Raw genomic sequence first — 16293 nt, 5'->3', positions numbered from 1 at the left:
ATATCTAACTTTGCGGATGGATCCCGCTTCCCCTTTCAGTGGTCACTAGGAGGTTTTCTCTATTTAGGTATTTTTATCACACCAGTATTCAGTCAGCTATATAAAGCTAATTATATTCATTTATTAGAAAAAATAAGGCAGGACCTGCAGCGTTGGGAAGATCTCCCGATATCCTGGTTAGGAAGAATAGCTCTGGTTAAGATGAATATTCTCCCACGCTTAATATACCCCATGAGAATGCTTCCCTTGATGTTGCCGAGACAGGCGCTGCGTAAGCTCTATGGTTGGCTTGGCTCCTTTGTTTAGAATCATAGATAACCCTTTATCAAATTAGATAAATTACAGCTCCCACAAGTAAGGGGAGGTCTGGATTTTCCAGATTTTAGAAAGTACCAACTGAGCTCTCTGCTATCATATGTGTCTGACTGGGTCTCTTGCAATTCACAATCAAGTTGGCTGGATATTGAGGCCCCCTCATCAATCTATTGTTTATGGATAAGATGAGAACTGTCATGGATCATTGTAAAAGCCCAATTGTCCCAAATACAATCAAAGCTTGGAGAGTGATACAAGGTGAGAGTAATTTACAAAAAAACTTCCCCCTTTACTCCTATAGTGGGAATTCTGGGATTTCAGCCAGGCTTGGCAGACCCTGGATTTAGAATCTGGGAGTTCAGAGGAATCTCCTGCTTGGGAGATTTATTTGATGGGGAGGTCATGATATCTTTTGAACAGTTACGTCAGAAGTTACGGTTGCCTAGCAAGGATCTCTTTCGATATTTTCAAATACAAGATTTCGTACAAAAAAAACCCCACATTGATGACCAATCGTTACAAATCAGATATGGAAAGAAGAGTGCTTTGGCCGATGGGTGCACCCTCAGTCAATACTCTCTATCACTCACTAGGTAATAATATATCGAAGGGCATGGAATAGCTATATAAAACAGGAATCAAGAATTACAGATGGAAATCCCCTTAGAGATGTGGGAAGACATCTGGGAAAATGCCAGGAAAATCTCTATTTGTAATAGGACTCAATTGAAGATACTTCATGGGGCCCATTGGCACCAGAGCGGCTTGTAAAGTTTAAGGAGCATCTTCAATGTCGCGTAAATATAAAATAAAAGTCGGTACTCTCACTCTTTGCTTGTGGACATGTCATATGATTCGTAGATACTGGGACAGTGTAGAGAAAGCCTTGGCAAAGATTTTGGGAACGGAGATTGGGTTAGACCTGGTGTCTCTTCTTGTGGGCTCTTCAAATCTTCCCTCTCTAGATGGATATGGGAAGAAATTATTTTCTAACCTCACCTTCTGTGCAAGGAAAAACATACTAGCAAGCAGGGTATCTGAAGGTCCTCCTGGACTTTTGAACTGGCATCGGATACTTATGGAATATATCCCTCTTGACTTCCTTACGAATACGGTGCACCAAAAAAGTGGAATTGTTTTATAGAAGGTGGTGGCCCTTTCAGAACTATATAAACGCATATGTGTCAGCTATACTGTCTAGGGCCTTTGTTTAGCCAAGAGGACTATGTCTGTTGGTTCGGGGGCCCCTGGAAGGAAGAATCCCGTACAAATACGGGTTTTGTTATGACTTGACATAATTTTACTTTGAATGCTTATTTATTTATTCATTTACTTTTTCCTCTTTTTTTTGTTGTTAGTTATGTTCTACACTGTAGTTTCCTTTTTTTGTTAAGAGTTTTTCTTTATATCTTATTTTGTGTTTTGGTAGTGTGTAGAGTAGATTAGTAGAGTAGATTAGTAGTTAGCTTTTTTTATTCTGATATTGTCATTATACTGTAAAGAGATTACACTATTTAGTATTAGTTTTGTGATTTTGTAAAAAACCTAAAAACTTTCTTTCTTTTCAATAAAAATATTTATTAAAAAAATGGACAAGACGTTTCAGTGGTCAGTGGACTGTCAAAAGGCATTTGATAGCCTAAAAACTATGTTAACCACTGCCCCGGTATAAACCACACCGAATTACACGAAGCCTTTCAAGGTGGCTATCGATGCCAGTGATGTGGATGTCGGTGCGGTGCTCCTGCAGGAGGATGACGAGGGAATAGAAAGACCCATCGGATATTTTTCCAGAAAGTTGAACATTCATCAACAGAAATATTCAACGGTGGAGAAAGAGACTTGAAGCTTGGTGTTAGCCTTACAATATTTCAGTGTTTATATTACCAGCAATGCACCTGAGACAATCGTATACAGTGATCACAACCCATTGACATTTGTGGAAAATGCCAGATTGTTTAGATGAAGCTTGTTGTTGCAGCCATTCAATTTGACAATTGTGCATGTGGCAGGTCGCGAAAACGTGATTGCTGATGCATTATCGAGACTTGAATGAGATATGGAGGTGTTCGGTGGTGGGTGTACCGCGGGCTGAATTTGCATGTGGTTGTGCACATTTGCATGTTTATAGTTAGTATAGTGTATATATGTGTGTTTAGACTACTAACCAGGTTTTTGAAGGGTTTTGAAAATGAAGCCATCTTTTGATATTAATGGTTCAGTTTTTTTTAAAGGGGAAATGTGTCACAAAGCTGGTCCCTTTTTTTCTAAAAGCTGCTCTTTTTTTCAAGGATACACGGTCCTTGGTTTTTTTCAGAGGGATCATAAACAGGCCAGGGTCTGATCAGACTGGTTTGGTACAGAGATGCAAAGGATTTTGTGAGGCCTTTTGTTTAGATGTAAACTGATGAGATTTCAGGCCAAAGTGGTCATGTTTTACAAGTGACCTGTATAATGAAAGGGTTCTCTAGCTGAGCGGTTCAGTTCTGTCCAGAACTAGTTATGAGTTCAGTTGTGTGGAACCTCTCTCTTTCTTTCTGCCCTTCTAACTTCAACCTGTAAGCACCTGTTCCTTTTTGTACTGGTCTTCAAGGGGGTTTGATTATTGGGACTGTTGCGTATATTCGGAACAGCATAATTAAGTCCAGTTTGGATAGACTGAGTTCTGTAGGGGTTCTTTGTTCTGTTCTTTGTGTTCAGTTGTGTAATTTTGTGAATAAATTTCTGTCTGTTTTAAAACCTAGTAGTTAACCTAGCTAGCTTACTCTGGGTAATTCTCATTGTGTACCTACTAAAATAAATTGCAAAGTTATGATCTGGGTTGCCTGCTCAAGAATGTTTTGTGTGGTCTGGCCTAGTCCATGACAGTATCTTAATGAACATGTAAGCAAACAACCCTTGGAACAGTGAGAACAATTTTTTTTCAAAAATTCTCACTGAAACCATAGCCTTTCAACAAAAAAGGGCTGAGCATTTAAATAACCTCATAGCATGACAGTTATGTACAGTTATTCCACCAGTCAAGAGCCTTTGTTGTCTACTTCATAAATTTGTGACTCCTACACCAATGGAATAAAGCAGTGTGTACGAACACAGCATTAAACTTAAATTGCTTTGCTGAGTTCAGGTTTCTATCATGCGTGAATTGTACCTTGACCTCTTTCTCTGACCCGCAAAAGTCGGATAGGTCAGAAATGGCACGTGCTGTTCACATCTGAGTGCTGTTCATATCTGAATGCTGTCCATTTTGCAAACTCCAGAGACTCCACAACTCTATGAAAATCTAAGCTATCTCAATTTAAAAATAAGATAAGAAATTATGTTGCCACATAATTAACAGTTTATTATGAAAATGTCATTTTTGATTCTGGTTCAAGAAATACACAAATGTCCTTTGAAATATTACAGACTTGGCTTAGTCTTTTTCTTAGAAACAAACAAAATGTGTACAACATTAATTAGCCTTTGGGAAATACACTGTGTAATTCAGTTTCTCTTTCTTTTGCAACATTTCTACATGATAAAATTGATATTTCCATATTACAAAAATGCTGCATCAAAGAGTTGCACCTGAGAGGGATTCACAGACAAATTATTAAGCACAATGTGAAATGCACACTGACCACTACGGTTCATGAGACTGTACTTTTATAGCAAGTTGATCCAACTTTCTAAATGGAACAGAAAATTGGATCAAAGCCAATACAGTTGCTCCAGTTCCAAAAAACTAACAGAAGCTGTACAGTCTTCTGAGCCAAGAACTTCCTGCTCATTTTGGGTTAAATCAAAAGACTGTTTTACTCGCTGATCATTAATCCATGAGAGGACGGCATTCTAGCATCGTTATATTCTGAAATACTAACTTTTCCCTGAATTTTTAAGTGACCACAAACAAGTGTCCAAAAGGTGCAGTGTGATGGAGTATCAACATACGATATCCCAAGCTACCACAGCATCCAGGATTGACTTCCTCTTTCCCAGCGCCAGTACTGATTTCACATATTGTTGTGTCTAGCACATGCAACACTAATGAAACCTGGAAAAGGTTGGAATCAAAAAACCGCCTGACGGCACATTGTGCATTGATAGGGCAGAATACAGAAGAGGGGAAAGTGGAATGATTTGAAAATTCTTGGAAATAAAGAAAAAAACAAATGGGCACTTTGAGCCCTTAAGGTTCCATCCATTTTTTACTTCTTAATTTTTTTTCTAGGGGGAATCATTATACTAACATCAGTTGGAGGATAGGAAAACCAAAACTTTAGACTTCCAACACAGAGATGATTAATGAAAGGACAACATATTCGTAAAGAGCTGCTGTGCGGACCAACTGTTCCACTGAAGAATGTGATAAATGTTGTGTGGTACTGGTCAGAGGCAGGAGGGCAGGGAACAAGAGGTAGAAGTTCTATTTTCACTTCCATTTTCAATAATTCTCTGAAATACAGCCAGGAAGCAGAAAGTTGTCCACAGAATAACACATTCTGTTTATAACTATGGTTGAATGCAAAGCAATTAAAGATGACATTACTGAATAAATAATTAATTTTCAAATACACGTCATATAACCTTACATCAGCAAGTACAACAAATTCCCTGGTGTACAAGTTAATTGCTTTGTCATCTTTACACAGATCATTTGGATGCTCTTGCATAAGTTATTTTGTTTGCATAGTTTTCACATTCAATGCAAATAATGAATAGAAGCTTGGATACTTGAGAGATTAATTACTCTGTCTTAAAAATGGTAATTGTTAACTTTACAATAATGAATTTGTGTTAAGAAGAAACTTTTGATGGATAATCTCCATACCAAAAACTATCCTTCAGGATTTCAGTATGTTTCACTAGAAAAGCTGAAACAAAGTAGAGTATTGAAGGTATGCATTAGTCTATATTTCATTCTTCTGGTGAGATATTCCAGTGTAAAAGTTGCTCCTTCATAGTTGTTTGTCTAACTTCTACCACAATATCAACCAATAAAATAAGGGAGGTATACTTCTGTTACTTGCATACCATGTTTTACAATATCACTTCGAAAAGCACAAACATCGGTGTTCTGTTTGAACTTCTTTTAAACATTTTGTTGAAATGTGAATATCATAAAGTAACTTAAATAATCTCAATATTTGAACATTCAAAACAAACCAATTCTGAATTAAACATCCATTTGCAGTCTACTGGTAGGGGTTCCAATAAATCAACCAGCATAAGTAAAATTACTGGTACACTTTCTGAATTATTTGAAATAAATGAGAATGAACTAAGTACCTGATTTCTATGGAAAACTCTCTGAATTAATGGGGAATGATGGCCGAATTACATTTATGGAACCATCATTATGGAGCTGGAAACTGACACAATCTCACCATGAATTCCATGTTAATTTATTGTTACACAAAAACTTCCATCACATTTAGTTGTTGAATAAAATCAAGGCAAACATGGATCCCTTACACTGTAGTGAATTGATTTCAAAACTATCAGAGATGGACATAATAAACTGATTATGGCATTTTTCCATACTAATGAATAGATTGCTGTCAGCAGAATTGGCCGTGTAAAGGTGATGACCTTCCATGACTGCAGCCAAGGTGCTAGCTAGCTTCACAGTTATAATTTCGAGATAAAATTGCTTAAGATTCAAATATATTTTTCATGAACACCTGTAGGTATTTGCATTTCCTTTCTTTCGGACTAAATTGTGATCCTTTACAATTAACTTAAATTTGGAGTATCCAAAATGTCCTTGCACTCTTAGTAGGAATTGATTGGTTATTTCTGGAAACAACAGTGCAGAGATGGGCCAGTGTAAGATATTGACAATCAACATGTGGTTTATGAAATAGTATGTTTTCTGAGTAGATGGAGGGGGATGGATTTACAGACAGTGTAGTACCTGATAAGAATAGTTGCCTGTTTAACAAAGTCAACAGGCAAGACAATATGTAATTTCCCACTCCTGCTCTGAACTTTAATGTGTGATCATTAGTGCAGTTACACTGTCTGCTCTAAGCAATGTAACAGAACTAATTGCATGTCCTGCCACAATCATCAATGAGACAGAACTGACCATCTATACATCCACAACTCATCACTGGGCAATGTTATACTCCCAATCTTGAGCCTGTTACAGTATTCACCAATCAAGTGCTTCCAACCAACAACTGAATAGCAATGACCATCAGGTACTCCCAACATCTTTGGCGAGGCGGTACTAACCACCAGATATTCCCAGAGCATTACCTGGGCAGCATTAACCATCAGATACTCCCAGGAGCATCAGCATGACAGTGCTAACCACAAATATTCACAGGATCATTGCCAGGGTAGCAAATTTAAAAATACGTTTTCATTGTACACATAATAAAAAGCTTTTGCCATCTCATCTGAGATACAGTTGACAAACTAATTGCTTTAAAAAAACTCAAATTGAGTTTCAAATTGAGTTATGCTTCTCACATTTTAAAGGAAGAAACTTTTCATTGTAGATATTACAAAAATTGAGAAGTATCTTTTTAAACAGTTACTGTTGTATACATCATCTGTTCAGTATTCCCACTAACATGAGGGAATGGGGTCTGCATTTGTCGGAAACCATTCTGCAGTCCATCTATGTAGGGAGGAGTAGGGGTCATTGCCAAAGAATCATGTTGCACAGCATAACTCAAATACTGAGGGTGTAAAAACTGAGCCTGATGAGGCATAATCTGTGGAGCTTGCTGGCAGTTCATCACCGAGAAATTAGGTGGCATATTCAAGTATATATTATTCATTGTCCCTTCTGTTGGCAGACAGCAGTTTGTCTGTGTTCTTAGAGGAGGGGCCCTGGCCCCTGAGTTGGCACTGGAGCTAGAGCTGGCAGCAGTGCTGGATTGTCTGGACGAGGATCCCCTGGGATTGCCAGAACTTGAAATCATCGGGATCGTTTCCATGAGGCGGTTTTCCGTTGGGGTTCTGCTCTGTTGTGGTTCCTGTTTAGGCTTGAGGCACCTGCAGCAGCAGATTGCCACAAATGAGCCCACGATGACAAAGGCCACAAATACAGAACCAACAATGAGGAAAGGCACGTAGATTGGCACTGGAGGGAAAGAAACATACCATGTTATTAATGAGCAGATACTATAGAAGAAGAAATATAAAAGATATAGTCAGCAATAGATTCTGAACATATACACCATCAGCATGGCCTATTTAACAGTAACAATGCTTTCTTAGCCAATATGCAAATAACTAACAATAATACTGAACACAAAGACTAATCAAGTGGATGGAGTGTACAAAAATACAAATATATTAAGCTGCCACAATGAGACAATTGGTTATGTGTTACATTAAATGTCATATATCTTCTACAATGATTAGAACTAGACCTGCTCATTGGAACAATGGTAGTGTCTCTAGACACATTATTATTTATGGAGAATCGCTGCATCTCACGAAAGGGCTTCAGCAGCAGACGTAATTCTTTAAAATGTGTGACTAGTTGGTCAGTCTCTGAAATGATGTGCTGGTGTTGAACTGGGGTGGACAAAGACAAAAATCAGACGACATCCAGTTATAGTCCAACAGGTTTATTTGAAAGTACAAGCTTTTAGAGCACTGCTTCTTTGTCAGGTAGCTAGTCTTAATCTCTGAAATGGTAAGTCATATCGACGATCTAATTTTCTGGACACTATCATCATCCTGTTTGCAGATAATAGAATACATCAAGGTGTATCACAGAATCAGATCATTGGGCCTAACAGGACCATGCCAGTGCTTATGCTTGCATCCAAATCATTTATATAAATGACGAAAAGTAGAGGACCCAGCACCAATCTTTGTGGCACTCCACTGGTCACAGGCCTCCTGTCTGAAAAACAACCATCCTCCACCAGCCTCTGTCTTCTACCTTTGAGCCAGTTCTGTATTCAAAATGACTAGTTCTCCCTGTATTCCATGAGATCCAGCCTTGCTGACCAGTCTCCCATGGGGAATCTTGTCGAATGCCTTACTGAAGTCCATATAGATCAAGACTACTGCTCTGCCCTCATCAATCCTCTTTGTTACTTTATCTCAGCAAGAGGCCCAGCAATCACTTCCCTAGCTTCCCACAGAATTCTAGGGCACACCTGATCAGGTCCTGGGGATTTATCCACTTTTATGAGTTTCAAGACATCCAGCACTTCCTCCTCTGTAATATGGACATTTTTCAAGATGTCACCATCTATTTCCGTACATTCTATATCTTCCATGTCCTTTTCCATAGTAAACACTGAGGCAAAATACTCGTTTAGTAACATATCTTACTGTTCACTGTATTTATGTTTCCAGCCTCAACTACTCCTTGTGGTAGCAGGTTCCACATTCTAACCATCCTCTGGGCAAAATAAATTTCTCCTGATTTCCTGATTAGATTGGTGGTTAGCAATACTCAGGATATAGCTAAGTAGACAGTAGAGAACTACTGTGAGTGAAAAGTCGTATACAGTTAGTATATTTTGCCAAATATCCTGTTACAACTAGAGTTTACTGTTTGTAATGAAAATTAATTAAAAGACTTGTCGACTATTTATATTTCTTGTTAATTTCCCACTTTGTGAAACAGAAATAAAATGGTTTCAGAAGTAAGCTTCCAATTTTATTATTCAAACATTTAACATGATTTAGATGAAGGATACTTCAGAATGATAGCGTACTGATGTTTAATTGGATTATTTTCATCCCCAGAACAAAATAGGTTTGATAAGAAATTTCTATTCTATCAGCTGCATAAAATAATCATTGCATCAGCACACTGCAGGGAATGCATTACACTATCCTCAATTCAGTTCATCAGTGCAATACAGGGAGTGCAGTACTCTGCCTCCAATGCAGTTCATTAGTGCACTACAGGGAGTACAGGACACTGTCTCCAATGCAGTTCATCACCTCACTGAAAGGAGTGCATTATATGGTCTCCAATGGAGTTCATCAACACACTGCAAGGAGTGCATTACACTGTCCGCAATGCAGTTGATGAGCACACTGCAGGGAGTATGTTATCCTATCTCCAATGCATTTCAGTGATTTGAAGTCAGAAGTCACAATGACATCAGGTTGTAGTCTAACAGGCTTATTTCAAATCACAACATTTCAGAGTGCTGCTCCTTCGTCACCTCACCTGACAAAGGAGCAGTGCTCCGAAAGCTTGTGGTTTCAAATAAACCTTTTAGACTAGAACCTGCTGTTGTGTGACTTCTGACTTTATCCACTCCAGTTCAACATCAGCATCTCCACATCATGGCTACCATTAATTTGAAGATCATACTGAATTCTATTTGACTTTCAGAATGTATTCAAATGACTGTTAAGGTCAGATATATATTTGTTACCCATTTTGTGTAACCTTATTGTGTCCATTTCCATGCAAATTACAGCTGCTGCTCTGAATCACAGTCAATCACTTACATTTCTCTTTTGTATTCCCTTTGCCTTTCTATCTTGACCATACCACCATTCCATTCTTCACTTCCTCATACTTTGCAACCTACCCCACAGACTAATCCCTACCCAAATCAATCAGTACTTTTCAGCCCTCCTACTCTCTGGTTGCCAGCACAGATTTCAATTTAGTTTTTTTAAAATATATTCTTATTAAAGAAAAAAGATTTTTTTGACATTTACAACAAACATAAAACAAAACAATGCAAAGAAACCCACAAATTAAATAAATAGTAACTAATTTTTAAAAAAGACAGTAATAATAATAATAATAATAATAATAACGCATCTCAACAAAACAAAGTAATAGTCCTCAACCATCAAGAGCATACATTTATAGATATTCATGTGTTCATAGTTCCTCCTCCCTAGATACCAGGCTCATTAAACAGAATCGCCATGGCTATACAAGGGCCTTTATTAGTATGGCGGACAAATCTGGATCCATGCAACCCAAAAATGGCTGCCACGTCTTATAGAAATTCTCAGTTTTATGGTGCACCATACTTGTAAGGAAGTCCAAGGGGATGTGCTCCATGACTAGCTTATGCCAGTCTGACAGCTCCAGGGGGCGGTGGGGGGTGGGGGGGTTTCAAAACATCCACTCTAACACAATGTTCTTTCTTGCACAAAAAATAAGGATACTGAAAAGGATTTTTTCATGTGTGTCTAATGGAAGTGGGTTAACAAGACTGAGAAGAAGTGATACTGGGTCCATCTCCACCTCTGTCCCCAAGACCCCCTCTATTTCACCTACCACATTGCTCCAATATGCCCGCAGTCTGTGGCAGGACCAGAGACAATGAGTGAGTGCACCCATACCCATTTTGCATTTAGGACACATTGGAGATGCTTCCATTTTCAATTTTGAAAGGCAGTCTGGAGCCAAGTGGACGGACCCTGAGGAGAATCTTCAATTGTAAGGCACTGGTCCTGTTGCAAATCAAGATCCTTCTTGCATTTTCCCAGATATCATCCCATAACTTAGAAGAGTTCTCAACATCCAGCTCCCTCTCCCATACCTTACAGAGCCTTTCAGACTCATTCGAGGGACCCTCTCCCAACAGGCGATAGACGTTGCTGACAGAAAGTGTGTTCTCAGCACTCAGCACCCTCTACTCCATGTCAGATCTATAAGGATCAGTTAGAAATGTGGTCTCTTTTTTTGTCTAAATTTCTAATTTGAAAAAAGCAAAAGAGGTCCCTATTACGCAACTCACATTTCTGAGCCAACTGGTCAAAAGACATCAATATATTCCCCTCAAATAAGTCACCCAGGCAAGACACACACCTAGATGCCCATAGATTAAACCCCAAGTCCATCATCCCCAGCTGAAAGCCCAGCATACCAACTATGGGCGTAAAAAATGATGTTTTGGCAATATTGTCCTCACTCTGACGCATTGCTCTCCACGCCTTAACAGTATTAATAACTATTGGGCTACGGCAATATTCCTTAACTGTCCTCATTTTGTCTAAGAACAGCAGACTAACAAGGGGGCATCTTGCCTGAGATGCTTCGATGTCCAACCCAAAGTGAATGATTGTCTTCCCAGGCCCAGTCATTCATGTAAGATAGCAACGAGCTTAACTGATAGTTTTGACATCTGGGAGGTCCACTCCTCCCAGTAGGTGGGGTAGCTGCACTTTAGTCAGTTTAATAAGGGGTCACTTAGTTAAAAGCAGAGGAAGCATTCACATTGGATACAACAGGTGGGGCAGAATGTTCATTTTAATGAGGGCTATCCGACCTAACCAAGAGATCGGAAGCGCCCCCCATCTTCAAAGGTCTTGTTTGATGCTGTCGAATAAATGGGCAAAATTGGTTTTAAATAGCCGATCAAAGATGGGAGTAATGAATATACCGAAGTAGAGAAAGCTCTCCTGTGACCATCTAAAGGGAATCGAGATTTGTCCCCAGGACCAGTCATTTTCAGAAGACCCCCCCTCATGGGCACGACCTCTGATTTCGAAAAGTTGATCCTGTAACCTGAAAAACCACCAGGTGCATCATTCAGAGGGAAAGGGGTCGGTGTGGACTCGTTGGGCTGAAGGGCCTGTTTCCACACTGTACGGAATCTAATCATATTAAGCAACCTCCTGACATTATTCGATGACCTGCGACAAAACCTATCTGATCCTCCTTAATGATGGAGGGCTGTACATTTTCTCATCTGAGAGCAAGAATCTTAGATAGAATCTTGTAATCATCATTCAGGAGTCAGATGGGCCTATAGGAAGTACAGGCCTCCAAGGCCTTCCCTTTTTTCAGAATAAGAGCGATGTTTGTCTCTCTTAAAGATGGTGGGAGGTGGCCATGACTGTGTAAGTTGTAAAACATACTAAACATTGGTCCTGACAGAATCCTTCTAAATTTCTTATAGAACTCACTGGGAAGTCCATCAGGACCCGGCGCCTTTCCATTCTGAAGCTGCCTCACAGCTTCCTGCACGTCTTGTTTTGACAACTGAGCATTAAGGAGAAACCCTTGCTCAGGGGTCATTCCTGGAAGGTCCAAATTCTTTAAAAAAGACTCCATCCTAACTCACCTATTTTCACAGCATTCAGACTGGTATACAGCAGAGTAAAATTTCCGAAATGCCGTGTTAACCCTTTTAGAATCATGGGTTAAATTTCCAGTGTCGTCCCTGATCGAGGCAATGACTTAGTGCATCTTGCTTGGAAAGGGAGTGCTCCCTAAGTACTTGCCTGGCTTACCCCCATAGCCTTTGGTCAGTAAATATAAGCTCCCTCTTAGCTGTCCGTGAGAGCATGGAATTCAGCATAGATCCAAAGCGCCATGATCCTCTGCAGTTTGACCAGCAAGGCCTTGTCAAAGTATGCCTTTTCAGCTGCCTTCAGACATATCTCGAGCAAGCATTGCTGCTCACCGTTCTGCTGTTTCTTACTGGCAGAATACGAAATAACTAACCCCTTAGCATAGGCTTTAGCAGTCTCCCAGAGAATGAATGGGTTACTGGCTGAGCCTGAATTAATGTCTAAAAAAGCCCTGAATTGAATAGAAAAGAATTCAATAAACTTGCTATCCTTGAGGATGAAGGGATCCAGTTGCCAATGCCTTGAACCTACCATACTGTCCTTACTGTTGACCATTAGATACACTGGAGTTTGATCAGAAATTGTGATATTGCCAATTGTGCATGACACCACCGAGCCTAAATGCATTGCAGGAGTCAAAAAAAAATCAATCCTAGTGCAGATCGGAGAAAAATGTAAAATTGCTGTCAGTAGGGTAAACATCACCCAATTCTAGATCAGAGTAGTGCTGAAAAAGCACAGCAGGTCAGGCAGCATCCGAGGAGCAGGAAAATCAATCTTTTGGGCAAAAGCCCTTCATCAGGAATACAGCCCTAGTTCAACACACTATTCCCTTAATTGCTTAGACCATGAAGAGGATATTGGTGGACCTTTGAGCAATCTGTCCACCATAGGATCTCTTAGACAATTAAAATCCCGCCAACCCCTCCCCCAATAATAATTTGCTGAGATGCAAGGTTAACCAGTCTAGAAAGCACATCAATCAAGAACATGAGGCGCTGGGCCGGGGGACAATAAACATTTAAGATTCCATGTTCCTCCCCATGTATCAAAGCTTTAAGGATTACAAATCTTCTCTGTGTGTCTTTAATACACTCTAACAACTTAAATGGGAGATTCTTCCTAATCAGAATGGCCACCCCACGACTCTTAGTATTGAAAGATGACAAATAAACCTGATCATACCCATTTTGTTGCAATTTCAGATGTGCTGCATTATCTAGATGTGTTTCTTGCAATAGGGCAACATCCACCCTCTCCCTTTAAAACTGGAAAGTACCTTCTTCCTTTTGACCAGCGAGTGACTCCCCTTAATGTTCCAGGTATACCACTTGAACACATCCTTAGCCATAGCCTTGTATAGCACCAATAGACTCCAGAGAGGGAGAACTCGAACTATGAATTGCTGAGCTTCAGTACAGAAAGTCCACAAAACACAAAAACTACATAAATTAAAACAGCTACAACCAACAAACCTACAAAACTTGCAAAAATTATGTACATCAAAAATTAAAAAACAAAAAAGCGCCAAAGGCAATAGAGGAATTTACCATGCCCCATTTAAAGGGGGCCCCTACACATCCCAAAATCCTACTCACCATCCTAACCGCCCTCTTAACTCCTACCAGCTAGGGTCTCACCACACAGACAGGCAACCCGGCAGGACAAAGTAAACAAAATTAGTAATATACATAAGTAAGTTAAAAGTAAATGTGTCACCCATCCCTTGGTATAACTTAACTTAGAAATTAAAGGTAAATATTCTATCCATCCCGAGCATAATTTAACGCAACTTATATCAACAAAAGGAGACTCCACCAAGACCTCTCTAAAGAAGGACAAACCCGAACAACCCTATTATCTGTGCCTATTCAATCATTTAGCTTAAGTCAGCATGTCCACAAAGTTCCTCACTTTCTCTGGTGAGTCAAATAAATGTATAGATCCATTGTAATTAATCCGAAGCACCACTGGATATCTAAGAGTGTACTGGATCCCAAGCACTTAATCTCTTCTTGATGCTGTCGTAGGATCCCTTTTCCGGATCACCACCGCTGAAATGTCTTGGAAGAACATGATCCTGGAGCCCTTGCACACCAACGCCTTTGGATCCTTCCGTTGGGCTCTGGAAGCTTCCAGGACTCTCTGTTTGTCTTTATAATGATGAAACCTTCCCAGGACAGAGCAAGTGCACTGGTCCATACCTGGCTTTCATCCGCAACCTGGTGGGCTCTCTTAATCTTTATCCTTCCCTTTTCAGCCTCGAAATTAGGGAATTCCGGGAACTACTTCTCAAAAAATTCCACTGGCCACTCGCCTTCCATCCCCTCCGGCATGCCAACAATAAGGATGTTCTTTCTTCTGCCCCTGTTCTCAAGATCATCCACCAAGTCCAACAAATAGGCTGGTACAATTGCAACATTTAAGAGGCATTTGGATGGGTATTTGAATAAGGAGGGTTTGGATAGATAATGGGCCGGGTGCTGGCAGGTGGGACTAGATTGGGTTGGGATATCTGGTCGGCATGGATAGGTTGGACTGAAGGGTCTGTTTCCATGCTGTACATCTCTATGACTCTAAACCTCGGATCTGTGTTTCCAGGGCTTCAATCCGACTCTTGGATGAATCAGCCGCTGCTTCCACCTCTGTGACCTGGCGTTCGACCTCATTAGTCCTTTTCCCCCGGTCTTCCAGCAGCTGTTTGTGCTTTTGCAGCATAGCAGAGACCACAGCCAGCCAGCCTTTCCTTGATCTCACTTCAATCTGCTTTCACAGGACCTTGTGAGATTTGGTAAGCTTCTCAACCAGGGCCTGGTGAGTAAGCAAGCCCACCACCTCGGTGGGTTGGGACCTGGCCCCAGCCCTGGGCCCGGCGCTGGATGAACTTCCTCCTTTTTTCAGCATTCTCCAGCAGCAAAAAATAAGCCAAGTGAAATTTTCAGGTTCTGTAGCTCTTTTACTGTTTTTTGGCTCACAATAACATAGATGGGATGGGTTCTAGCTCTGTCCTGCCAATGTTGTGGTACGGAGCCTGGCAAATGCATTCCTCCTAGGTCACTGCCATCTTGGAGCCCCCCCAGATTTCAATTTAGTTTAAATAAGTGCAAGTGCCTCTCCTGGTACAGGTCAAAAAGCCAATAGGTTGTTCTAGTAAGTAATAAAGTTAAACTGCCTCATTCTCTTTTTTTGTTGACCTTCTCACCACAGCAAACTCACTCTCATCCCATTCACCCAACTCACCATCTTTCACTGTGCTATCAGATAATAACCCACTCCCCACCCCTCTCCACACTGTCCTGTACAATGACCACCCCACGAGATCATCCTGAAGAGTACATATAAAATGTGGTTTTCTTTTCTGTTTTGGCTATTTGATCTTTATGCTGTTTTTCTTTATCCATCCACCTTTTTATAAGAGTCAGTAGTTCATTGATTTCTACATCACTCTGGTAGAGACCACCCATTTAGCTCCCTCTATAGCATCTTCTCTCCTCCCATAAGACCATAGTCATTAAACCAAAAGAAATAGGATCAAGAGTAGACCATTTGGCTCTCAAGGCTGCTCTGCCATTCAATAGAATTATGGCTGACCAATATTCTTCATGTCCATTTTCCTGCTTTTTCCCTCTAACCCCCACTTGATTCCCCTATTGATCAAGAATCCATCTATTTCAGCCTTAAATAGGCACAAGGACTCTGCCCCATAGGTCTCTTTGACAAGAGGTTAAGATTCAAAAACCCCTGAACCCCTCCTTATCTCAATCTTAATTGGCGGTCCTCTCCCATGAGGGAAGCATCCTCTCAGCATTTATCCTGTCAAGCCCATTAAGAATCCTATACATTTCAATGAGATCACCTCTCATTCTTCTAACTACAATAAGGGGCTTCCCTACACAATAGTGGGCGGCACGGTGGCACAGTGGTTAGCACTGCTGCCTCACAGCGCCAGAGACC

The 16293-nt window shown here is 40.3% G+C and overlaps 1 protein-coding gene across 1 annotated transcript in view; it reads right to left on the bottom strand.

The window, feature by feature from the left end:
• Positions 1–3637: 3637 nt before the first annotated feature.
• Positions 3638–16293, bottom strand: part of LOC122550759 (protein shisa-2-like) — a 21867-nt gene continuing 9211 nt past the window's right edge. The window contains exon 2 of the mRNA XM_043691977.1: positions 3638–7396. Coding sequence (XP_043547912.1) covers positions 6834–7396 — 563 coding nt within the window. The 3' untranslated portion in view covers positions 3638–6833. The remainder of the gene's footprint in view (positions 7397–16293) is intronic.

This window comes from Chiloscyllium plagiosum, chromosome 6, assembly GCF_004010195.1.
Source record: "Chiloscyllium plagiosum isolate BGI_BamShark_2017 chromosome 6, ASM401019v2, whole genome shotgun sequence".
Classification (NCBI taxonomy): Eukaryota; Metazoa; Chordata; class Chondrichthyes; order Orectolobiformes; family Hemiscylliidae; genus Chiloscyllium; species Chiloscyllium plagiosum.
This window is presented reverse-complemented; position numbering and strand designations above follow the sequence as displayed.